This window comes from Papilio machaon, chromosome 27 (genome assembly GCF_912999745.1).
Source record: "Papilio machaon chromosome 27, ilPapMach1.1, whole genome shotgun sequence".
NCBI lineage: Eukaryota > Metazoa > Arthropoda > Insecta > Lepidoptera > Papilionidae > Papilio > Papilio machaon.
The window spans coordinates 2,698,096-2,725,719 of NC_060012.1; the positions used below are offsets into that span (position 1 = coordinate 2,698,096).

Below are 27,624 nucleotides of genomic sequence, written 5' to 3' on the forward strand. Positions count from 1 at the left end.
CGATAGTACAAAAACGACGATGTAAGCGACATTTAAAAGGCTATTGTTGAAATCTGAAGCGAACGCATTATACTTTTAAATATATTCCCTTGAATGTAACGACTTTCAAGAGGCCAAAGGTGTGCTTTTAACGGCCTATGTAAGCAATTAGGGGGAAGGTATTAGTCGTCGCTTCGAAGAGCTTTCAAGAGAATGCGGGATTTTTCATTTTTTTTTACACTTGCCAGATGTTAAATTTTGGTTGTTTTTTTTTCGCTAGTCTCACAAGAATTTTTTTATTACATATATGTGCATTTAAATAAGATCTATGTTAAGTTATTATAATTATTTACTAAACAATAATTACCTTTATTAAAGACAAAGTTATAATTTGTAGTTACATAAGGATTTTCGTCCAACATTAAATGGTTACATAATACATCCCTTTAGTGAGGAATCACTCCTTTAGCTACCATTTATCATCTCTGAGTATGGCAGTTAGACATCAAAGAAAAACCTCCTCTATAAAATATATTAATTTTTATTTATTTTGTCAACTATAACACGACTCTATACAAGTAAATATGTATGCTTGGTCGAATCCAATGGAGAAAAAAAAAATTACACATATCACTGGCTGACAATGCCATTTATTGTCTGCATTTATTTAGAAAGTTTCAGTGTTAATTGTTGATACAAACTTGTATGCTTCTAATAAGTCTTCCTTATAAAGATAAAATAGTTTGGATTGGTTTTTATAATTTCTTATTTTCATCGAATTATATATAATATAAATATATGTACCTCTTGAACAATCACTTGACAGCCACTTTGTAGTGTCGCCGTGTCACGTTAATACCCTTTGCCTTTTATGGCTTCGTCTAGACCTGAAGCTTCATTGGACACCGAGTAATGTATCCCTCGGTGGGGAATAAACTAAAGAGCATGTTAACATTTTTAATTACATTGTAAAAGTATAGTGAAAGAATTAAATTCGATGTCCACTTAGGATTAGATATCCTATAGCTCACATTATATCAATGGTACATTTGATCTCTACACTTGTTTGATATTATCTCTGTTTTTAAAAACAATGTGAGGTATCATATACTTGTAGGGGATTAAGTACTTTAGATAACAAAAGAAGAAAGGGTCGTCCACATTTAAGGTGGTGTAAACACATAATAAAAAATCCTGGCAATGGCTGAGCCAGAATAATATCGGACAGGAAGACATGGAAGAATCTGAAGTAGGATTTCTCTCCATTAGGCTGCCAAGATTTTACAAGTTACTTTTACGCCGATAGAGGTGCTGCACAAATCTCATACAGATTTGTTACTATGTCGATACGTAATTTAGTGAAATTCCTGTCAAAATGTTTCTGTTTGAGTTTCAGAATAGAAACATTGCTATTTAAATGTAAAAAAAACTTGTATATTCCTTTTTCTTTTTAACTAAATCTAAATTTATTTTATTTTATCTTAATTTAGTGTAATATTAGACCGCTATACATCAAGCCTATAATAGAAGAGAAAAAAATTATGTTAATTTTGATTGAGGTTATAAATTTCATTATATCAAATTATCTCTATTATTAAGGTTTATAGGAACTATTAAGATAATTATATTAATATGGCGTTAGAAAGCATCACTGTTTAGAGGATTTAATGCTTTAATCGTTGGTTTCTGAGACCACAATTCCTGTATAAAACATATCGTCATCCCTCTCGTTATGTTTGACAAAACAGAGATAAAAGTATGCTTCATACAGGGATTTCGGTCTTAGAAACCAATTATAAGTCTGTGTTTTTTCAAGGCTATTCTACGTTCATTCAATTTTTAATCATTACTAGCTTTCGTTCGCGACTTGGTCCAACTTAATAAGTAGTCAATGCAGTTAGTTCAGGCAGTAATCTTTATGTCTAAAATCCAGATCCTTTTAGCCGTTTTAGAGTTACCTTTTAACATACAACCAAATAAAATTTCGCATTTATAATATTAGTAAGATTATACACAAAGCAGAAACTTTGTACCATTTTTTAAAGAAATTGCGCGAACTCATTGACGTCAAATTTGATACAGTTCATGTGGAGAAGTGCTTACAGCTATTTTTAATAACTATCTAACTAACTAGGGTGACGCAGTGACCCTAAGTGGGCATTGGCCTCCGACAACAAAAGTTTTTATTAACATTTTTTATTTTATTGATGGCTAAATTTCAACCAATAGGACCTACTTAGTGGTTGTATATATTAAGTACGTAAACAAGATGAATTTTATTTTCTTTATTTTTATCTTTTTCCGTGTAAAAGTATACAATGATCTTTTCATAAAAGAAAATAAAAGGCTCTCTGACATTAACAAAACCAATTTTCTACGTTTTCTTTTCCTTCATTTCTTCTAAAAACTTCGATCCCGCTCTAATTGTGCTTGATACGATTATTGCTTTTTTTCTTCGAGCAAAAACTGACTTTATGAATATTAAAAAAGGTAAAGGTGAGCATTGACTACATTGTTAAAAGAAGTACAGGTATTTTTTTCTCGTACAGCGATTTCATTTTTCGTTTTTTTTTGTAATTAATTCTATAAACAAGCTCAACTTAGAGATGTCTGTCATTTTACTTTAAGCAGTTTATGGATAATATGTTAAGGAATATAAAATTTTCAACCCTAGTGTGTATTCACCTTTTATATCTTGACAGAAGTCAACTTTAAGGGGAATTTTAATGAATCCCGTATTTATTTTTCTTTCGTAAAATTAACAAAATTCTGCTCCGTTATTTCAGCAATGGAGATATTTAATGTGACATGGTTGAAAGGCGTTCTAAATGGAAATGTCAGGCCTTTAAATGTTACGATTTTTTGTTACATATTTTAATGAAAGAAATTTACCTGATGTTATGAAACTAATAAAAGATACAAATATTGGAATCTTTTGTAACATACTTTTCTTAATGGGACTAAAATAGTAAATATTTCAGTAGTTTTATTGTCATCATCTGTTGTCGCGATCTCATTGTTCTTTTCACGGCCGCTAAACATATTGTTAAATGTGTTTTGATTTTAAAAGAATGAGGGAAATTACAATATGTGTAATAATAGTTGTCGCCCGCGACTCCGTCCGCGGGGAATTATAAGATAAGTAGCCTATGTTCTACATCTGTGCCAAATTTCGTCAAGATCCTGTGAGCTGAAAATACCTTCATACAAACATCAATCCATCTAAACATTCGTATTTAGAATATTGTAGTAAGATATAACGATCACCGATCTCTATAATTGTATAGGCGATTGCATAAAATATCTCTAGAGTGTCTGTTTTTGTTACGTGACAGTTAATTATATCTCTATAATAAGTTTGAATTCACACCAAAACTACAAACCGCTACCATCAGCGTCAAAATTGAGAAATTCAAATAGGCACAAAATACTACGTCTTATAGCCAATCCATTTATGAATGAGATATATATATATAAGTGTTTGAACACTAGAAACATTAGTTTAGATTTTGAAGTGTTTATTTTTTTGTTTAAGGTACAATACGCGCCAAGGGTAAGAATTTTCGTCAAGACTAGTTTGAAAAATAATAGAATTCAGGAAGGAGATACATTGATTTTAGGTGAGTTTACGTCTTTTACATTATGTTTTATTTTCTGTGAATACCTCAGTATATTTGGATTGATTTGTAACCCTGTTTAATAGTTTTTTTGAGCTAATTTGGATTCCACTAAAATGCATTTAATACGTCAAATAAGTTAAAAATTCATTCCTTTTTCGTTCTAATAATCTACACCAATACGTAAAAACAAAAAGACATACAATTTTAATGAAGGAAGAGAAATTTAAAATGTAATTTTGTCCAGCGCTTTGTAAAAATTGTTTTTAAATAACAAAACAAAAAAGAAACAGTACGTAGTTATCTGAACATATTCACAGTTCATTAAGAAAACAATTTTATTCGAAAACATTTTTATATGGAAGAAGTAATTTATAGTTATTTTCTACAGGATGTTTTAAAGTTTAACGTTTTCCAGGTTGTCAAGCGACTGCGAATCCGAACAATCTAACCTACAAATGGTTTGTCAATAATGATCAAATAATTGGAAATGTTAATAATGAAATTGTAAGTATGATTTTTAACAATATTATATGTATTTATTATTACTAATATTAGAGATTTCTCACGAAGTAATTTAAATCGTCTATTGTGCCAGTAGTCTTGCTTTGTAATCGTGGAACAATAGGGTTGTATTACGAAAACGTTGTCTAAGGCACTGAGAGACGCTGCTATCGCGGTTAGTTCTGTTACAAAATATGTTAGACCTACATTATGTAGGCATAGGAAATAACATAAAACAAAAACATGATAAGACTGCATTTGTATCTACGACATAAGCAAATATACTTCAGATAATTTTTTTTAAATCTTTAAACTAGGCATACGAAATCTTTGCTTATTTAATAAGTTATCTAGCCTAGTTAAAAAAAAAATTGGGCTGAATATTTGCTTTTATACTCTACAATTTAGTTAATTTTTTTTATCTGTTGAATGTTTTATCGATAAATTAATTTGTCAATGGGTTTCTACTAACAAAAATTTACAAAAACATGTTCTCTGTTTTACCACAGATAATAAATGAGAATATAATATATTTTAAACAAGTGTATTGTTAATTATAACACGTGCTATATTAAAAAATATGTGAAAAATAAAATTAAAAACCTTGCAACATACACGCTATTTGCAAGTTTTATTGAAGATAACTTTATTCCTTGCTTTTAATTTTACAATTTACATTTGCATGTCGCTTTCTCAAAAACTCTCTAGGGACGGTGGAAATTTTCAAATTTCGTCTTGGCACACTTGCCCACCTGCATGCATTTTGCATTAACCGAGCCACATTCAAGATATATGTATACCGTATAAATAAATTATACTTGAATAATGCTCGGAATTATCTCGTTTCATGGGTTTCTGTGGCTTCGCTTATGCATGAAGTTACCTTTAGTTGGTGAACATAAATTAAAAAGCATTTTAAGCATTTATAACTAGTGTTTCATATTTTGTTACTTAAAAATATTATAAAGTTAGCTTTGCTAGCGACTCCGTTGGTGCGGAATTAAAAAAAAATCAATAAGTAGCCAAGTGTTTTTCCAGACTATGTTCTACATCTGTGACAAATTTCATCAAGATCCGTTGAGCCATTCCGGAGATATCTTCAAACATCTATATATATATATAAAAGAAAGTCGTGTTAGTTACACTATTTATAACTCAAGAACGGCTGAATCGATTTGACTGAAAATTGGTGGGCAGGTAGCTTAGAACCAGGAAAAGGACATAGGATAATTTTTACCCCGTTTTCTATTTATTCCGCGCGGACGGAGTCGCGGGTAAAAGCTAGTTTATAATATTAATAAGATTGGTTGGCTTATCTATTATTTCTTTACTATTTACATCTTGTTTATTATCTGGCTGTAATTACGTTCACTTGCCGTGAGCAACCGGGATGCAAAAAAAAAAAATTCTTTACCGAAATACTACTAATAATATTAGATGGAGCTGGTTGTTATTTAAATGAATCACCTGTAACTAGAACACCGTCAGTATAAACCAGAGATTCCCAAACTTAAACTTACTAACATTATAATGTTTTAATGGACGGATCGAAGGGTTTTTGTTAGAAGGTATATGTAGAACATAGTCTGGAAGAACATATATCCTACCTATACTAAGTTATTGTAAAATTCCGCGCGAACAGAATCGCAGGCGACAGCTAGTTGCTTTATAGATCACTTTCAAAATTTGATTGTCTTCGTTGAAATGTATGGACTTAACTGTATGTAAAGAAATGTAGCAGGGGGTTTAATAGACACTCAACTTTATTCGCCGCCATCATAAACCCCCTCCGAGTCCTATATTGACCCCAAGGGACAGGGACATAAGTCCCTTTGGAGTAGCCCCTTCCTTTGTGAAGTTTTAGGTTACCTTACGTTATTTCCAAAACTTACGTATTGTTAATTAAGAAATACAATATGCAATCACAGTCATATAAATATAAGTTTATATGTCATAAACACAGGAATTTATATTTCTCGATATAAGCAAGTAGGTAAGTTAGAATCGTTACAGGGTGTTCGAGAATTGTCAATAAGGTACCGCCAACCAATACCAACACGTTTGTGGTCGTTACTTTGATATTTTTACGCTCAAGTCGAGTCGTGCTTACGTCATAAAACCTCTTTTTCACTAAGCTACCAGCTGTGCGACTTTACCGCGTGACTGCTACTTACAGTCCAAGACTATGTAGGTCCTAAACTTGTAATATATACACAAGTCAGTCGGTACTCAATTATAGCTGTTATTTGTCCTAGTTTCATTTCTACTGGCGTGGTCAAAACAGTGTATATAGTAGTCGCGTCAGTCGTTTAGTGGAAAAGGACCTTAAGGCTTCATAAAAGGTGTGTTGCAGGTGATACCGAATGTTTCTCGCAAGTATAACGAGGCAACTGTGAAATGCGAGGTGCACAATACAGTCGGTAAAAGCGCCGATTCCAAAACATTAGAAGTGGCATGTAAGTTAATGAATTATACTGTGTTATACGATTATTCAACCGACTATGAGTGGGTGTAACGCATCTCTACTTTAATTTAGTGTCGTACGTTAATTGATCAATAATGGAGACACTTAGCGTAGATTTCTTTTACACTAAATGAAGGACACTTAACAACTGTCAGTGTGAAGAGATGTTTTTTAATGATTGAGCTTTTAATATATCTTGGCGGCTCGGAATTTGATACGCACAACATAATTTTAAGTGAGCGTGCAGATCACTGAGCCATTAAGATGTTTACATAGGTACATTACAAGGTTGATGACATAACTCGAGGTGTAGTCGCTAAATATGAGTGACTTACAGTGACTTACTAGCCGATAATATGTTAAGTGTTTAAGGCCTAATATTAAGGAGTTTACATGCTAATTTAAAAATCACAAGGCATTTAAATGATATAAGTTAATATTAATAATAAGTAATTGGAAGCTTAGTAGTACTTGTACGGAGTTTGAAATAATTTTATTTTCCAGATGGTCCAAAATTCAAAGTGAAGCCACAAAATGTTGAAGGAGATTCAGGTTCTATAGCCACTATGAACTGTGTTGTAGATGGTCATCCACTACCGAAGATAACGTGGTTGCGATATGAAAATGAAAGGATCATTGTAAGTGTTACCTCACGTAATATATTATCATTAGACTTATTTAAGACACTTGTTTCTACAAGACTACTATGACGTCATCAGATCGTTTTTATATTTCACCAGTAATAAGGTAGTATGTGTATTCTTAGAGAGTTGGAAAATCAACAAATCTAACTGTGACGGTGACAAGGCAATCCGCGGGTCAGTATTGGTGCAGAGCCAGTGTTGATGGTTACCCTGACATCGAAGCGTCAGCTATGGTCTTTGTTAAAGGTAAGAAGTTTGTATAAGTACTTATTTCCACTAGCCTACGTCAGCTCGCCTTATTAGTTTAGCAGCGGTTGCACTAATGGAATGGATCTAAAGATTTATTGTCACTCGACAGTTGTCACTTCATTTTTTTACTCTATGCCGTTTTCTATGCCTATATAGGCTTTACATATTTTCTGACAGTACCGCGACAGTAGCGCCTCTTTCACCAGGTCAGATATTCTTGTTTGACTATAATATTGCTTAAATGTTATATTTGACAATGGAATAACGTCCGTCGTTGGTAAATTACACGTATATTATTTGTTTTGTTAGTTAAGAAGTCTTTAATTATTATTAGCGTTTTCTAGAGTAGTCGATAAAAATGTTTATGTTGCTAGTTTACTGTTAAATAAATTAGCAAGAATCGACGAGTCTAGAAGAAAACGCTAAAGTAACATCGAAATAAATAATCCAAGTTTCCTTTTAGCTTTAATGTAATGGATCTTTGATTGTTTAGATCTTGAGCTTTTACTTAATTTATCAACTTTCCTTGTTGTTTTTATTACTTAAGTATACAAGTAGAAATTAATATTGAACAATGAATTAATTATGTGAATTCAAATTAGTTTATTAACAAAATCATTAGCGGAGTGAAGTAGACTACTGACGATACAAAAATTGGATTGAATAAGGAGTTCACAAGAGGCAGATAGTTGTTTTCTATCCACCTTTAGTGAACTCCCTTAAACTCTACATTTTTAGCATTCATATTATTTTTGTTTAAGGACCACCGAAAATCATATCAAATAGAACACAATACGGTGTTGAAGGAGACAGCGTTAGAGTCGAATGTATTTCTTTGTCTGTTCCGAAACCTGATTTTGTGATTTGGAGTTTTGAAGGAAATGAAATTAATTCATTCCATAATCACGTAAGTATCGTTTGAGTGTAACATCTATATATATAAAAGAAAGTCGTGTTAGTTACACTATTTATAACTCAAGAACGGCTGAATCGATTTGACTGAAAATTGGTGGGCAGGTAGCTTAGAACCAGGAAAAGGACATAGGATAATTTTTACCCCGTTTTCTATTCTTTATTCCGCGCGGACGGAGTCGCGGGTAAAAGCTAGTCTTTTATGTTTTAACTTTCCTGACTTACTTATCATAATTATTCTTTATAGGTTTTTTAATTTTAGTAACAATAAATTATTGTTTATACAATATTTATTTACAGGAATATGCTTTTCTAGAAGAAACATTAACCGATCGGACAAGTAAATCAACATTAATAATACGCGAGAGTCAATCGAAACACTTCGGTATATACAACTGTAGTGTATCTAACTCGTATGGAACGGATACAGTCGAAATTAATCTAATACCAGACAGTAAGTTTTTGATAAACTCGTTAAATTTAAAAACTAAGAATAACTGAACGCATATAGCATTATATTCTACTCCTGAGAGAATACAAAACGAATAGCTCACTTTTAAATTGATGATGACGGTCAGGATATACAGTTAACTAGCATTACGATACCTACAAAGTTGAAATGGAGTTAAATATTTCAAAAATATACAATCTTTATTCCTTTTTTACTACTTTTCCTTTGTCTGTCTCAAACTTGCTTAAACGTTATCAGATTTTTATGTCTTATATTGGTTTTGTTTATATAATTTTTTTTAACCTAATTCATTTTTTTCAGAATCTTTTAATCTTCTAATAATAATCAGTGGTGCAGCCGGATCTGTTATTCTCCTCTTAATAGTGATGCTAATAATAATGTTGTGTCATCGTAAATCTAACAAAACTGATGTGAAGAAGCCTGATATAACAGATATTGGTAAAACATGTATCGATCAGTTCAAAGACAGTGATCGTAACTCTAATATCAGTGATTTGAAGATGGAACTAAGACAAGTCGAAGGCAGTTGTGATATGGTATGTTATGAACAACTAACTTGTATTCAGTATTCTACTAAGGTTTTTTCAAAAGAAAGTAAATGAAGCTGTTTAAGAAAGGGAGAAATGAGTAAGGAGAAGAGAGCATAAAAGAATAGATGTAATGCTTAAGTATTTGATTGAAGGTGATTTAGTATTAGAGATCTACTCTAAGGGGGATTCCCTTAGTGAAAATTTTTAGAGTACCACTTAACAACTTTAAGTTAGTCTTTGTTCTTTTCGTCGTCTAATGTCCTTAATAGATTTTCAGATAATATTTATGTTCGGAACTAAAATGTTATGGAACTAAAGTTTAAGATGCTAACCCGGTTCATTCTTACGAGTAGTTTTAGATTTATTAATATCTCTTTTAGGATGTTTCCAACAATGGTTCAGAAACTGAACTCCATTCGACTTTACACTTGACTACGAATCTCGGCTTGCCTCTCGCTGGGCCGGTGCCTCTGCCTGACTCCGGCTACGACAATGAACTTATGAAGCAATACCAGCGATATAGTGGGGATTTCAATCAGCCGCTTGGCAATATGCATATCAAGGTAAGTCTACTTTGCTAGAATAACATGTTTTTCAGGTAAACGATTAACAACCATATATCTGTACTGTGTTACTGTACTGAGTGAGATGCGATTGATATCAACCTATTCTCGAACCCTTTTCCACATATTTTTGTTAAGAATACATTTTTGTCTCTTTTTTATTTGATCTAAATTGAACATCTACTTGGTATCTCTTTTATTTTTGCGTTGATAACAATTTTTGTTATTCTGTTAATCAGTAATTTCGTTTTAATTTCAAAATAGAGTTGTAAATCGACTTTATACTCTAGTGTCAATTACATATGTAGACACAAGTGTAGACTATACTTAATTCTAGTGCAACAATCCGTACCGATGTCGGTGAGTGTACATATCACTTTAATGGTTGCGAGTTTCGCATTTCATTTGTTTTGTCACTGCGGACTACGATACTTGGAAGTAGACATTAATTTGCCGTCGAGTGTAGCCACTATGTTATTATGCGCATAAAGTACTGTCGCTTTAGTAATGTATAAAAAGTCAATTTGCATGAAGATGCGCTTTTATTTTAAACTAGCGGTCGCGTGCGACTTCTTCAGTGGGGGATAAAAAATATACTAAGGTGCACCCGCTTATATTAGCTTACCTTATAGTTAAAATCCCGTCAGAATAGGTTCAGCCGTTTGGGAGATTACCCGGAACAAATTGGGAGTTGCGTACAGACGCAGACAGACAGATAGTTAAATAGACAATAGATATAGTCACACCATGTTTTTTATGTTTTTTTTTCATCCGAGAGTACACCCTCATTGGTGGGAGTATATATATTCTCATGATCCACAATGTGTGAATACAGTTGTTCTTATACGCTATATATTTTTGTATAGCTAGTCCCAGACAGCAGTCGTCCGAAGCGATTTCATATTATTGTCTGACAGCTGACTGGGACAATACACCATATTTGCGAAATGTTTTTTTTATAATATTTCATACAGATACATTCTTTTAATCAACTGCATAGTCAACTGATAAATTCAAAAGGTATGCTGAAAAGTGAAGTAAAATTATTAATTAAATAATTTCTTCATGGCCTCTTTAAAAGACGAAACCATAAATAAAAAAAATACCTTCAACTCAATGATTACTTCAAACCTTATAAGTTGTACGTGACAAGAAATGTGATACGTGTTTATAACACGAAATGTAATTCGACGCCGTGTCCCGTGAGACAAAAGATTATTAAATAGAGTCTTCCAGATAATTATTCACATACTGATGTAACTGGTAACATTGTTATGTATTCGCACGGTTTTGTTTCACTTTCGCGATATCTAAGTACTTTAAACTTCGTGGAAATTAACGTGAAGTTTTTCTGCTTTTTTATTTACGACATGTAACGAACGACGTTAGGTTCATTTAAGGAGGTTAAGAATGTGCTTATGCAACTGAAGTCTTCGCGTAACATATTATAAGTTAACATTTTTCTTATTTTAATGTCATACTGGTCTAAGGCTTCTTCAACAAATAAGACTAATTACACAACATTCTTATTATTTTCCAAACTAACCGTGCGTTTCTGAGACCGAAATCCCCTTTTAAAACATATTGTTATTTTTGGTTGACGATATGTTTTAAATAGAGATTCTGGTCTCAGAAACCATCGGTTAATCTCTTTACCTCTTTCTCTTTTATTGAAAATCTAATGATAATTTTTTCAACAGTTTTTAGCTTATCACGTTGAAATAATTTTATTTAGTAATTTATTGGTATGTTTTTTTTTTCATCAAATGTTCAGTAATTTTTGACGGAGACAGAAATAACTTTGGTGATAGATTCTTTTGCCTTTAAAAAAATTAAATGAATGACCAAGTTTTTTATAAAAGAATTTCAATGGCTGAAGTCCATATGAAGATTATATTGAGAAACCCTTCTTCTTTCTTTAGGCTCAAGGTCAAAGCAACGGTTATGTGCCTTATGTGGACTACGCGCGAGACTACGCACCTCCCCTGACTTCAGATTCCCTCTCCGGGTCCTTGTCTAGAAGTACTGATGAATCAACTTATCTTAGTCACTGCGGGTCACTTCGACGACAAAGCAGTAGTGGCAGATTGAGTGGATTAGTTGGACCTGATCGTAAGTTTTTGTTTATACACACAACTCTGTAGTTAATCTTCGTATGATCATCGTAATTGAAGAAGTCTAACGGGGGCAGATTCCTCTGCAATGCTGCGGAATCATAAATTGCCGCTCGACCGGTGCTTACGACCACACAGAAGACGGATTTCTGAACGGAAATTCCGGATTTCTTCTAATATGTTTGTAGTATCTAGAATAAAAACCAATTATGCTTGCTTCGCAAAGCAGAGCAGTGTTACAGTTTTCTAATTGGTCAAACAATTATTTATAAGAAGGTCCAGTTTATCTATAATTCTAAATATTTTGTTAATTAGTCATACCAATGGGCAATCCCGGAGTAGTTATCGGCGGTGGCTTAGATGTGAGATACGCAGCGACGTACGGGAATCCTTACTTGAGAGCTAGTGGTCCTATAGGTGAGTCTAAAATAAAGAATCTTTGATATTTGATTTATTTTGGTCTTCTATTGCTCCGTAATACTTATCGGTGTTAACTTATCTGTATATTTAGCGTATGCAGCCCACGCTAATACAGCCCCAGCGAAGTCAGCGCCACCCCCCTACTACACACTTAGAAGTAATAACCATCCTCCAAATGGTAAGTGTAAAATAAAAAAATAGTTTACTAAAAAAACTTGACAAAGAATTGAAGATTTTTGTTTTTGTTACAAACTAGATAGAAAAATACCAACATGGATACCAATCCATTTCTCTGATTCTAAATAACTATTAATTGATTTTTTTTTTAAAACATCTCGACGGGAACATAAGTATTGGTACAAAATCTTCTACAACTCTGAATTTATATTCCTTTTTATCTGTCATTGTTTGATCAGTTCCGAATGTGATATCACCGTCCTCATCATCATCATCTCGACCGGTCACCAGTCCTTTAGCGTCATCATCATCGACAAGCAGCGCTCAACCACAAGTAAGTGTTCTCCAGAAAAATAATTAAAACATACAAAAATTCTGTCCATTTCTTTGACTTCATTTGACTGGTATTACATTTATAGTTCTAAATTACTACACATAGGTTTCTGAGATTAAATCTCCGTTTAAAACATATTTTTATCTTTGTTTTGTCAAAAATTATGACAGGATTGACGATATGTTTCTTACAGATATTTTGGTCTTAGAAACCCACTGTTAATCTTGTTTAAATATTCCAAATTACTATAGAAAAATTCGAACTAACGTAGAAATTTAATCACGCATTGTTGTACAGGTTCCTAAAGCATCGCCACAGTCTACAGGAGCCCTTTATATTCTCCCACCGTCCAGTCAAGGAAATCTACAGTCTTGTCAAATTACCAAAGGTATGTGAAATCTTTAAAAAAATATAAAATCAACCCTAACATACAACTGGCTTAATGTAAATACTAACTGACGCCAGTAAGCTAATACATTCTATGTCAGGCCAACGCTACTGTCCTATAATCCGCGCACAATGTAAACCAAACATTACCGTAAAATTCTACTGCTTTGATTAATAAATACATAGTGTAATCTTTTTTTTGTCAAAGAGAATGACATTATAACATACATAAATATAACAATGACAAGTGTCACGACTCTGGTATTCTACGGCTACGGTGACAGTTCATTATGATATTCGATTTTAAATGGGTAGCGATTTAAATTCTTTGACTGTAAACGTATGTTATAAAGTTAATTTTAAAATTGCATTTCAGGTAATGGGTCCCATTTGGCAGCCGGTACTCATGTGTAATTAATAAAGTGTGTAGTTAGGTTTGAAAATGTACATTTTACTTAAAAAAAAAAAAAACTACTGAACGTTCTTTGAGATATAAACCTGTATAGAGTGATTAAAAAAAATAGTGAAGTGATGTTTCTAAGAGACTTGTTAATTAGACTATTTGATCTCGTGTTTAGGTTAAGTTATCAAATATGTGTGAAATGATATAATGTAGGCAACACACGTTAAGGGTTTTTTGCATGCTTTTAACATTAGAGTCTAACGTGTGTAGCCGTTATAACGAACAGTACTACGAACCGAAAAAATAACTACAAGAAATGACATGCAAGACGAAAAAAATTATATTATTATAATTGATATACTCCTAATTATAAATTCTAGAATTCTGAAAATTATTGCCTAAATGTAGACATCTTTTTGTAAAGATATGTCGACAGTGAAAACGCACTGTCAGTACTGTGCCCATCAATGTATAAATATTTGGATAGTTATGTAACAAATTCGTTTACAATCTTATATTTTATATCGCTTTGAATTCTTCAAATGTGTTTAAAATTTACGAAGCTTTAAATGCAAAATGGCAAAGAATAATAAACCTTAAGTAGATTGAATTAAGAGTTTTACATATTAAATTATTTAAGTTATCCATTAAAATGTAAAACATTTCTTATACTTTACATTTCTTTCGTAAAATCCTTAAATATGTTCCGATGTAATTAAGAAATGTTTTTTTAGGCTATTGAGATATGTACGATGTTTTTGTTAATGTATAGGCAGTGAAACCTCACGTTTAACTATGTAAGGATTTTACTTTTATTTTCTTAAGACTGATTCTACGATTTTAATAATTTAATTGTTTATATACGTAAGTAAATAATCCGTTCATGTCTACCGTTTTTAAGTGTTTTAAAAATACAAGACTTGTCCTTGTCTATTATTGAAGATTTTTATACTAAATCTAGACTTTTGGACTTTACTAACCCTGAAATGACTGTAATAAATAGTATCTTAACTTTTTCTATAACGACCAAAAACTTCTAAATACTGCCTGCATGTTGTGTATATTTTAAGTTAGTAAGAATTACCGTCTATCAAGTTTTTTTTAGTATAATTTGTATTAAATATGTGTTGAATCGGCTAATTAAATAGAAAGAATTTGTGTCTTTCTGTTTTATTTAATACCTTTAGTAACGAAATTTATATTGGATAGTATAAAGTAAGAGACCTTCGGGATTTACAAGCGAGGGATTGGCATGGGACGACGCAGGATACGACTTTGGCGACCTCGTATCGGAGGCCAAGACCCATTTTGGGTACTCCGCTACTAACATCTTAAATTCCCTTCGTATGGACACCACAATAAGTACTCCTACCATACATCTCTATCAGCTGTCATATCTGCATTCACTCCCTTCTTACGAATATCCTTTTTCACACAATCCATCCATACTTTCTTCTACCTTCCTTTATTTTACATAGCAATAATTCTCAGTAAAATATCTATTAATTAACTAGATTTTCCTTAGTTCTCATGTAAAATGAGATCTATTATTCTAAGCTATAAAAAGAGAATTCAATAGAATCAATTAGTGAGCACTGGAGCTTAAATAAAGCTATTTGTTTCTAAACAATTTAGTGCACTGTTTAATTAACCGGGCAAAGCTGGCCGTTTCTTAAGCTTTGATAAGGAAAATGGAATCAATTCAAACCAACTACAGTTCGAAGAGTAAACAATAATTAGATAGAAATTTGAATAAAATCTATTAAGTTAAGAAATTAAATACTTTTTTAATGTGAAAGTAATCTGTAAAAGGTGAGAACAGTAATTCTATTTGTAATATTTTTGCCAGTCTTATGTCATATCGTCTATTTCGAACACTTCCAACTCATGTAATATTTTCCTTTAGTCTATTCTTCTCTAAAAAAGTGGCAATACTAAGTATGGAGTTTGTAAAAATAACTTACATTCATAAATTTATTTCATTACGTAAATTAAAAAACTTATTTATGAAAATTAAAATTACTCTCTATGTTTATACCATTATATATGACAGCTAACCGGAAAAGGATGCGCTACAGCGTCATCTCGAAAACGGAAATGCTATTCGCGACCACATCCGGTCATTGTAATGTTTGCCAACTATGAAAGCCTTTGTGGTTATTGTTGTCTAACAACTTCCGGTGGATACAGACGCGTGGATTGTGGAAAAGGGTATTTTTTTATGTATTTCTCTTGCACTTACAAGAAAATATTTTTAAGCCAATAAAGAACAATTTAGATGACAAAATAAATCTAACTAATATTATAAATGCAAAAGTTTAGATGGATGGATGTTTGTTTGAAGGTATCTCCGTAACGGCTGAACGGATCTTGATGAAACTTGGCACAGATGTAGAACATAGTCTGGAAGAAAACATAGACTACTTATTGAGTTTTTTTTTAATCCCGCGCGGGAAAAAGCTAGTATTTTATATATTAAATCATTTTAAAATAAATCACTTAATTTTGAATATTGTTCAAAATAAAATTTGAATATCAATTTTAAAATCGCAAATATCGAATTGTCTAAGATAAATTGATGTTAACTACAAGAACGAAGAATCCTATCCAATAAAGAAGATTGTAATTTGTAATGTACATGAATTTCATACTATTATTTTACCTATATATTCCAACAACCTGAGTAAATATTACAATATTAAACTATAAAAATAAAACTGCAAAAGAGCAGCAAGTGCTTCAGAAAAAAGCAACTTTAAACTTCGTAAAATATTGAGTAACTATTGTTCACTTTCTTGCAAGTACGTTGTGGCCACTAAAATGATGTAAATTTAATAATATTTTTTTAGATATGTACTTACTACTTACTAACATTCCAAACCTAATTAGAAAAGCCTAAAAATAGACGATCTAACAAATTTATAAAGTCTTGTGAGATTATATCATAAATGTACCGTTGATAGTTGATACTAGGTTCAGAAAATATTTGTTAGCAACGTAACGAATAATTAAAAATATCTAAAATCACCGACAACTGGTAAGCTAGCATTCATCATTAACAATGTGTTAAGATTCCGTTAGTTTCACACTTCGAAATTTGCGCGCTGGAATTTACGACTGTTGCGAATATGAGCATTCAACCGAAAAGGTAATTTCACATTAAGCACTAACTCAAGAAATTCGAGCTTGACGTAACAAAGGCAAAGCATTCAGACTTTTAGTTGACAGCTGTGAAATAAAAGATATTCAATCAATATAAGTAAATAGGTTAGTCGCTACCGCTTCTACTATTTTAATAATATATCTTAACATCCGTTTTCTTCATGGCCCAAACTCGAGTGCCTCTTAAGATCCGTAGCGTAGTGTCCGTTGGAGACATGTCGGTCGACGCTCATTGTTTCACTCCCTTATGGCTCCTCTTAGCCGACACAAGAGCATTCAGCTTTTGTTTGATGTTATTTTCATTTAGATGATCTTTACTAACTTGTCTTTTAAACTACTCTGTAAAGGTACTATAACATGTTTAGGCTTTTAGGCAAAGGTAACAAAGTAGCTTGAGTACCGAAAACATTTTGTTATTCCTTTCAACAATTTAATACAAGGATTAAGAAAAGATAGACCCGCTAAAATATTTAATAGGCAAGACATTTCCTACAGGACATGTCTATGAGATTCATAAGCTATTTAAATAAATAATTATTTATGTAAGTTATTTACATAACACGGATATGTAAAAGCGGACGTGCTATGTCTGCGACCACTTCCTTTCCTTGTAATGTTTATTATTACTGCGTAGATATGACCACATGGTAATAAACTACAAATATAACTTAAAGTTTTGTACATAATGGTTTTTGACCATTTGATATGTCACGCAACTGTTTTTTATAAGTGAATATTTTATAGTAGAAAATATTTAAAAAATCGTTACAATTTAAATTTAAGTCCATTCAGTAAATCTCAAGATTCCGTAAAAAGCTCTCTACTTTGTTAACAATGAATAAAAGGTCAAAAAAATAGCCCGCAAGTATTGTACAGTTCTTTTATCCGTTCAGAGTTAAGCCGTATAATAGTACGTTATTTCGTTGAAGTGGGTATTCTTAATTTCAAATTATCAACCAATTATAAATGCAATGTTTCGAAATAAAAAGCAATTTTCTTTCAGCACCTAAATGTAAAATTACAACCAAATATTGTACAATTTATTCACTTAAAACCGAGATCTTTGGTAATTTTTTATCAATCCTTCTATTTATTTTATTAAACCGTTTTATTTAATTTGACCTGTTTGAATCTAATGGTATGTAAACTTACCGGTCAAGTTACCTACATTTACTTCACGCCTACGCCTACGCCTACGTCAGGTCTACGAATACGTCTACGCCTACGTAATGTCTGAGAAATCTAGATTACTAAGAAGAGTGTTGTGATGACTCTACTTAGAATTTACATAATTATTTTTAAGAATTAATTACGTCTTTTTCTAACAAAAAGTATTTAAACTTAATTCTTCTCTATTTACAAATCTTATTTCTGTTCAGTTTGTCTCATGAGATTCTCAACGAAATTGCATTTTATTTGAATTCAAGTCACGTTTAAAATTGTTCCTTGTCTGTTGTATTTTTAGAAATTTTTTAAATCTTCTTCATTTTAAATGTGTTTTTCATGTTTTTAATTAAACTTGAATGTATATGTTTTGTTTTTAAATGCAGTAAAAATGTTGTACAAATCACAACATAAATACCTACTAAAATATATAAGTAAATTAATAATTGTGAGATTTCAAGAGAAATCATTTCATCAATTTTGTAAGAACAAAAAAAAAAACAGCACATAACACCTTTCTATGAGACGACCAGATCTTTCAAATGTTATAATGCAGTGATATTCCACGATAAAAACATTGACTTCAATCATTTATTTTTTGATATTAATATTTTAGTAATTCCACTAATATATTAATAAATTAATCGACTGGTAATTATAGAACATGGATTCAGTCGGATCAAATAACTAATTAATGCCCACCATTGATTCATCTCGGTATTGTGCCAGCGACAATAGATTAATACTATAGTAACTGAGAATAATGGATTGAAATTGCCTTAATTAAATAAATATAATATTAATGTTGGATTTAATAACGTAAATATGTGATCCTATTTTCTTTTCTAAGTTTACAATTTAAAAAAAATCTATAGCATAGTAATTTTAATTTAAAACAACACAAAACAAATGAGTATTGAATTTCTACACTTCCATGTCTATTTTGTGCAATTTATACTTATAAAGTTTAATGATTTACTTATTTATATGTAACAAGTAAACTCAAAAACTACTGGACCGATTTAAAAATTCTTCTGCCATCAGAAAGATGTACTGCCACTGAGTAACATAGGCTATTTTTATTACGAGATTTTTTTTATTCCGCGCGGTCAAAACTATCTTTTGTTTTTTTGAGCTAATGTCTGCTAAGGTACACTTATAATTTAAATGTTGTTATGTAATAATTATGTATGCCAATTATCTAATATATAAAATTCTCGTGTCACAGTTTTCGTTCCCGTACTCCTCCGAAACGGCTTGACCGATTCTCATGAAATTTTGTGAGCATATTCAGTAGGTCTGAGAATCGGCCAACATCTATTTTTCATTTTTTTTAACTGCGCGCGGACTGAGTCTTGGCGACAGCTATATTGTTATATTATACTTGCTCTGACTAACTCTGACTTGACAAACAATAATCGTACAATATTTATGTAAAAAAATATTGTACAATAATCGTGCAATACACAAGAATACGAAAAAATACCAATTATTTCATATGGAGTACATACATTTGTATTTTATAATATTTTGAAATACAACATGATGGCAATAGATTGGAACATATGTATATATGTATAGTATGCAATAGTACATAGGAACATCTGTTTGTGGATTGTCGTGACGACAAATACAGCATGTTCAAAGTAAATACACAGAGCAAGCGACGCTCATTCATATGCCAGAATAGCTTCAACATTCTACTCTATCGATGTTTGTTCTCTACAACTATTTTTGTATATTTAAAGGCAAAGAGTAAACTATGAAAATATTATAAGAGAATATTTCAAAACCCTGTGTTATTTGTATGATTTATTCTATTAAATGTTTGTACATTATTTATTTAGAAATTACAACCATTGTAAACAAATTTTGCTTTAGTTTTACATTGAACGTTTTTTTACTTCCACACACAGTCGTTCTAGAGATACCGTTACTGTGAATTTTCTTCAAAACAGTGATGATTACACGATGAGCAGTGAAAACCCACGCTTAGACAACAAAACGAATTTTTAATATTACATCCTACTTATATTATAAATGCGAATGTTTAGATGGATGGATAGTGTAGTGTATCGGTATTAATTAAACGGCGGTTGGTTTGGGACTGATTTATTTTAAATCATACAGACGGTAGGTTATACTAACCTACCTACATTTAACACAATATATTACAGATATATTGGAAGGTATCTCCAGAACGAATCAACGGATCTTAATGTTTTGGAAGAACACATAGGCTATTTAAAAAGTTTTTTTTTTTAATTCGACGAGTACAGAATCGCAAGCGACATCTATTAATTTTTAAAACAAAAATTGCATTACAAAAATAAACATTTCAAAATGTAATTTGATAACATGGTTTGACTTTTTTAGTGATATTTTATTAAAGCTTTTGATGAAATTTATAAACTAGTTTTGATATAAAAATAGAGTGTTTCATATTTGAATATTCAAATATGAATTTATAGTATCACGTTGATCAATTTTGTTCCGGTTATTGTGCGAGAGTTAGTAGTGATGAAAAGTAAACATACAGATTGCGTTCCTCACAATAGAGGTTATAACAGTATGGTAGCATATTCGTATTATGAAATATGATAACTTTTTGTTAGCAAGGTTTTTTTTTTGCTATAATTTTTTGCCAGTTTGACAGAAAGGTACACTAGTATAAATGTAAGTGTAAAGAATGGCAGCGATGCAGCAAAATGAAACACTGTGTTTTCAACATGGGTGCCCTCAGTACGTTCGACGGACGACATTCGACCGCCTAGTGCCGTCCACCATCCAAAATCACTTTATTTTTTCTACTCAAAACTACTAACTATTTTTACAATCTACCTTGGTAATACTTAGTAGGTTACAGATAACAAATAGTAGTTATGGAATCAATGATACCAATATAAAGAAATTAAACAAAATGAAATGGTATAAATCAGTAAGGTTAAATTACAAAAAATATTAAGACGGCTTTTAAGTTCTATCGTCAACAGTAAGAATGCTTCGAATTTAATACGTTCGAAGTATGAATGTTACTTATGTAATTTATGCAATCTAATTTATATTATAAATGCGAAAGTTAAGATGTACGGATGTATGGATGTTTGTTAGAAGGTATGTCTAGAACGGCTAAACGGATCTTGATAAAATTTGGCACAGTTGTAGAAAAAAGTCTGTAAGAACACATAAGCTACTTTTTTTTTAATTCCTAGAGTACAGAGTCGCGGATGACAGCTAGTATAAAGAAAAGCACCTACAGATGCGTAGCCGACCTTTAAGGATATGGTATGCTTGCTTCTTGAATGACCCTTAGTCGTACTGGTTTGGAAATACTGCTGAGGGCAGACCATTCCAACGCGGCTTTGCGAGGCACAAAATTGCGCGAGAATCGTATCGATATGTCTAAGGAGTGAGTGAATTCAGATATGACGGCTAATATGACAAGGGCAGGTTGATGATGACGAAGTAACACGTAAACAGTAGCTTTTTTTCTTGAATGTTAAAAAAAAAAAAAAAAAATTAATTATAACACACTTTAAACTGAGAAGTAATTTGTACTAACTTGCGTTTCGACTGCTGAAACAAACCTATTCTACAGCAAAACATTGTTATATCTGTCTGGGAGAAATTGAGACTGTTGTACGCTTACGGTAACGTGGGACGTCAAAGCATCTTTCCTATGCAATTAAAAGCAAGATTAAGGTGCAGTGCTGGTCTGTTTGTGTTTCATCAACACCTTGTTTTGCTCCTTGCAGCTCAGTGCTCGGTAGAACCAATTTGAGATAAACAACCTGCTAACTTTGATAATACATAATAAATTCATGAATGGACAAAGAATAACATAATTTTGTAGAACGAACTAAAGCAGATTTAATCTTAATTTGACGATAGTAATTTATTTTTCACAGGTATGACGTAAGTGTCCATTGTTAATTTCCCCAGCTTGTATAGCATAATCGATCTCAAGGAATAAGTTATCATCCGATTCGAACTGCACTTATAAACTTTTAAATGTAACTATTAGTCTGAGGGCGCAGCAATGCACCCATTGAGTCAAGCACCCCCGAAACACTATGGTTTCTAAACTATTGGGTTGTTCGGAAACTCATTTTGTTTTTATTTCTATGTTCTATGTCTCTATTTCCTATGTGTATTTCTAAGTTTAATAATGCCTTTATCAGCTCCAACCGACCTTCCAGGACTTGGTGCATCTTCGTCGAAAATACACGAATCCTAAGTCGAGAAAAAACGAAATGACTTTCCGAACGACCTATTATTTAACGCACCTTTGACATCGTCGTAACTTTTTTGTGGACGTTACTTTTTAACATAAATATTTTATAACTATCTTAATGTAATTTTATTTATTTATTTTAATACAATTTGGTAAATAAGTTTTTGTATAACTATAACAGTCATATTTTTATCTTACACTAAAGTTATGTAGGACACAGTGTCGTATCTTTAAGGTATTTTTGTACCTGGCTGTAAAAAAATAATTGTATCGCTCCGAGAGAGCCCATAATATTATACTAGTGGTGATATAGGTTTAGATCTGTGTCTCAGCTGGTTAGGATGTCTGGTATGGATTTTAATTTCACTATTTCCACTAACCCTAGTCATCTAAGTTTCTAGTTTTGCAAGTTACTAACCAAATATGGATCTCTGTTGTTCGAAATAAAGAATTTTGATTTGATTTTATTAAGTTTTTTTTAATTCCGCGCGGACGAATTCGCGGGCAACAACTATATTAATGATAAATCGTCGTTGTCTCTTTTCTTTCTAAGATAAAGAAAGGGTGATGATATATTTTAAATCATAAGACATAACGAAGATGCATATTAGGTTCAGAACTAAAGCCAACTAACTGTGCATCTATAATTTATAAATAAGAAAACGTTTAACAAATAATATTTTGATTATAAACATTGTAACTCACATGCTTCTTTTGTTAAGCGAACAAAAGAAAAACCGTAGATGGTTTTTAACATACGAGAAGCGCTTGAATACTTGGCTTTGTTCTTTTTGCTTTGTTAATATTTTCATTGATTTTATTAAAGAAAAATATAAAATGTTTGTTAACACGTAGAATTCTTTCTTTAATATATAAAAAAATCATACATAGACTAATTATATCAGTAATTAACAACATAAAAGAAAAATACTTTGAATAACTCACTAATATGATTAATTTTGTAAATAAATTCCCTTCGCCAGTCCTATTTATGTGAAGAAAATGAGTTTAATTGCAAAACTTAAAGTTGTACTGAACAAATAAAATTAGTACATATATCTAATATATAAAATTCTCGTGTCACAGTTTTCGTTGCCATACTCATCCGAAACGGCTTGACCGATTCTCATGAAATTTTGTGAGCATATTCAGTAGGTCTGAGAATCGGCCAACATCTATTTTTCATACCCCCCCCCATTTTTTAACTGCGCGCGGACGGAGTCGCGGGCGACAGCTAGTAATTTATAGTTATATATATGTGATCAGAGCTCAAACTTGTATTTAAATGAGTAATAATCCTACCAAAGACTAATAAGTAAAAAACATCCTACTAATAAAATCGTAATTGTTAAAGGTACGAATTTCTAATTACGTGGACTAGGGTTCGAATTCTTCTATTGTTGTAAACCATATAGCAGAAGTCTAAAAATTAGAATAGTAACAGAAATATTAGTAAATTGTAAATTAACAAAATTGCCGTACACGACGTCACAACCTGCTTTAGACTACGTCTTGCAAAAGTTGGCGTAATATTGCAAGTATATGAAGTGGCACTTATCAAATCGATGCCTCGTTCACCGTCTGTAGGTGCCTGGTCACTCTATCGGTGTCAGTCGAGTTAAATATGTCACTGGCATATAGTCTAATGGCGCCAGCAATACTGCACTCCTGATGCACCTGAGTCACCGCTTCCCGTAAGACGCGTCATTATCGCACCGAACGCGGAACCGTTAACTTAGCGACTCTGTACACTAAAAAAAAGACACATCCGACGTACTCATTAACTAACTCCCGTCCACTTGCACACTTTTCGAACTCTGCCGACTCAATGTTTTCCCCGCACAAGCCCCCGCAGGCACTTCGCCCGTTAGTAGCGGAGAGGAATTTCGAAACTACCCGCTTGTGCGGTAAAATAAAAATGAATCGACCTACCTACATAAGACATGTATAGGCGAACAGCGAAAGTCAAAAATATACTTCGACGAACCATAGTGCATCTGTTCTGAACAACTAATATTTTTAACAAAAAATTACATTAATGCTTAGGACTATCGGAAAAAATTATAGTTTACAATGTTACCTGATATAGGACAATTTAAAAAACACTGCAATAAAAATAAACATGTAAATAAATATTTAATTAACAATAAAAAAGATATAAATAAATTCTCAGTAACGAAATATTTCAATAAAAAAAAAACATTTCTCAATCAAACAAATCTCAAGTATCTCGGCGTTAAATTTCTTCTTGTGAACTTTTTTTATTAGGATTTCTTAGTCTTTTCCAACTTTTTTTTTCAGCTCTGTAAGTCGTAAATGAAAAAACTTAGTCGACAATCGGTGCCGGCGTTCCGGCTTTGTTGTGAAAAATGAGACATTGCAGTGCACAAACAATACTGACAATACTTCCGTCGGAAACTATTGAATCGCTCTTTATATTCTATTCTATATAGGCTTTATGTATTAAAAATTATTTACTTGATGATTTATTAATAAAAAAGTGTTCAAATTAAATGCACAATTTATTTAAACTCTTTTTTTAATTCTGTTCCCAATTTTTCGTGATTCATTTTCTACCTCTTATAAAAAAGAATGGATATATTCTGAAATACCTACATTTATAGTTTTTATCAATTTAATTAATAAGTCGTATATAGTCGTATAGTACATTGTTTAAACTTTCGTGAGACATCATAATTAATTAATTAAGAAACGGCTTAACTCACGTTTGATCGTCCGGTGACGGCACCGACTAGTTTCGAACCCATCGGGGGTCCATCTTCAGGGCGAGTGTTTAATCCGAAGACTTCGCGGTCGCGTCGCGTCTCGCACTCGCGGTCACTTCGCGGTCGCGTCAGTGAGTTAAGTCGTATAGTACATGTTTATCTATCCGACGTTCTTACGGTAAAGGAAAATACCATGATGCAACCTGCACATATCTGAGAAGAAATTCAATGATATATGTGAAGTCTACCAACCCGCACTTGGCCAGCGTGGTTGACTATGGTCTAGTCACCCTTTTTTTTATTAGGGGAAATGCAGTTACGCACCCCTGCGCCGGGCTTATGTACAATAGCGCAGGGAGTGTGGGACTCGCCTAAAGACGTTCGGCATACCCACTAAAACCCCTCGGTCCCTCCACGTCGCCTTGCGGCTGGAACACGGGAACACTCGCGCAATCTTCCGCGACCCAACCGGCGACCGTCCGCTAACGCAGACTCACATCCTCACGGGGGCAGGGAGTACCCCCAACAACACGCGTTATAAGGCACACCCATAACGCCGGGAGCGCCTAGCACCTAGCGTCTAGTCACCCTTAACTTAAGGTAGGCTCAGAGACCTCAGTGGGGACGTATAGTGAGCTGATGATGATGAGGATAGTTCGAACTAAATTTTATAACACTTATTGTTAATTAAAAAACCAAAAACTAAATACAATACTAATTTTGGACTCGAAGGCAAAATACAAAAAATCAGTTGAATGGACCTTTTTTTTTTTTTTTTTTTCAGAGGTGAATACTTTATGCATACTCCGCGCCCCGGGGGAGGCGCGGTAGTTATGTGGGATTCTCTTCCTGATGGGAAGCATACCCACTAAACCCCTCTGTTCCTCCAACGCATAATGGAGGAGCTGCGGGCACACTTTCGCTTTCGGCTGCAACCGGTTCAATGGACCTAGCACTATTAGGTATATCGTGACAAACGCTATTTTATCGTCATCGACGAAATTTATGTTAACATTTAGACAGACTTATCAGGCGTAAAGTACCAAAAACTTCATACTAATTTTAAGATACTTGACTATGACTGTACAAAGGTAATTGTCATACATATTAGTGTTAGGCTCACAGTTGTTTAGATTCCAGGTTTATATAAATGCGAAAAACATTACAATATGAACCGGTACAATTGTTTAAGTGCATCAAAAATCTGTTTCATGTTGTCTTAGAATTGAATGAAATATTCAAAACGATAGTTAAACACTTTGGCAATGATAGGCTAAGTTTATATATAGGATACAGTTTCGTTTTATCCGACGGTCATTTTGCTCCACCTGGTCGTAAAAAATAATTGAATTGCTTGGAGAGAGCCGTTGTGCTATACCGTCCGTTATATAGCCTTTATACGAGTTTCACACGAAGCTAGACAATGAGGTAGAGCAGTAAACAGTAGCAGTACTGCTATTGTTTGCAAGCAAAAATTGTAATCTGTATGGAATAACTTGTGTGGCAACACTCTTGTATGAAACATATTTTCATCCTTTTCATTGTCTTTGAAAAAAAAAAATCAAAGACAACATTATCATCCTTTTTCCTGCGATAGTTCAGGACAATATCTACTACTCTTCCATTACTGTTATTTTCCATACACTTCATCCATTATATATTCTGTCTTCTTCTACTCTTGGACCCATAGACATTCAATCTCGTTACTCTTTTGTTTATGTGATTATCATCTAACGTGTCTATGATACGATACGAACTTTAAAAACAAACACAACATGATCTAATACAGGTGTGGTTAAAATAGTTTAATTTCACATGGAGGTTGTTTAAACGATAGAACTGCACTATACCAATGTTCAATTTTATATCAATGTTCTGCTCTCGTGTGAAACTAGTTTTAGGCAGACATACTAGTTTAGTGGTTGGCTGGACATGCGTATGGTTACGTAGCTTAATTTCAGCTTATTTCAGACGCTACGTTCCAACTTGCCGAAGTTAAGATTAGAACAAATTCAAACATATTCTACAGAAAAATTTATTATTTCTATTTAAACATGCTTTTTATGTAGGAATTTAAAAATAAATTATGTTATTCAGTATTTAATTTGAAGTTCTTTTACAATTCTCTTTTGCCTTATTTGTTTTATTTATTTTAGAATTAAAAATATAAGCAATAATTTTTACTGACTGAATAATAAATATAATTTATATAAATGAGATTTTGAACCACGTTTAAAATTTGTCTTTTATAAATTTCCTTATATCGTATCGTTATAAAATCAAAGCCAAATTTATGATAGGCAATAACGTTGGTAAATACATACAATAAACCAATTTCGATGGGTAAACAAGTTGCGAAACAGTCGGTTTCCACTGCGTTACCACATGTATGAAAGACATATAAGCATCTCTTTTATTCTCTATGACAAAAACAGAGATAAAGATATATTTTATACAAGTTTAACGACAGTGAGAACTCACTAACGCGGCAATCTTATAACGTGGTGCGCTTGTCTTTAGCGCACACGTCGCCATTTTTTAATTTCACAAAACAAACATTAATTTTCTT

The 27,624-nt window shown here is 32.4% G+C and overlaps 1 protein-coding gene across 1 annotated transcript in view; it reads left to right on the forward strand.

The window, feature by feature from the left end:
• Positions 1 to 13,821, forward strand: part of LOC106707965 (irregular chiasm C-roughest protein) — a 67,194-nt gene extending 53,373 nt beyond the window's left edge. The window contains exons 8-22 of the mRNA XM_045684715.1: positions 3,515 to 3,599; positions 4,015 to 4,103; positions 6,454 to 6,556; positions 7,069 to 7,202; positions 7,331 to 7,454; positions 8,219 to 8,364; positions 8,670 to 8,823; positions 9,142 to 9,377; positions 9,752 to 9,934; positions 11,857 to 12,046; positions 12,364 to 12,465; positions 12,560 to 12,646; positions 12,885 to 12,979; positions 13,277 to 13,367; positions 13,743 to 13,821. Coding sequence (XP_045540671.1) covers positions 3,515 to 3,599; positions 4,015 to 4,103; positions 6,454 to 6,556; positions 7,069 to 7,202; positions 7,331 to 7,454; positions 8,219 to 8,364; positions 8,670 to 8,823; positions 9,142 to 9,377; positions 9,752 to 9,934; positions 11,857 to 12,046; positions 12,364 to 12,465; positions 12,560 to 12,646; positions 12,885 to 12,979; positions 13,277 to 13,367; positions 13,743 to 13,780 — 1,857 coding nt within the window. The 3' untranslated portion in view covers positions 13,781 to 13,821. The remainder of the gene's footprint in view (positions 1 to 3,514; positions 3,600 to 4,014; positions 4,104 to 6,453; positions 6,557 to 7,068; positions 7,203 to 7,330; positions 7,455 to 8,218; positions 8,365 to 8,669; positions 8,824 to 9,141; positions 9,378 to 9,751; positions 9,935 to 11,856; positions 12,047 to 12,363; positions 12,466 to 12,559; positions 12,647 to 12,884; positions 12,980 to 13,276; positions 13,368 to 13,742) is intronic.
• Positions 13,822 to 27,624: the final 13,803 nt, after the last annotated feature.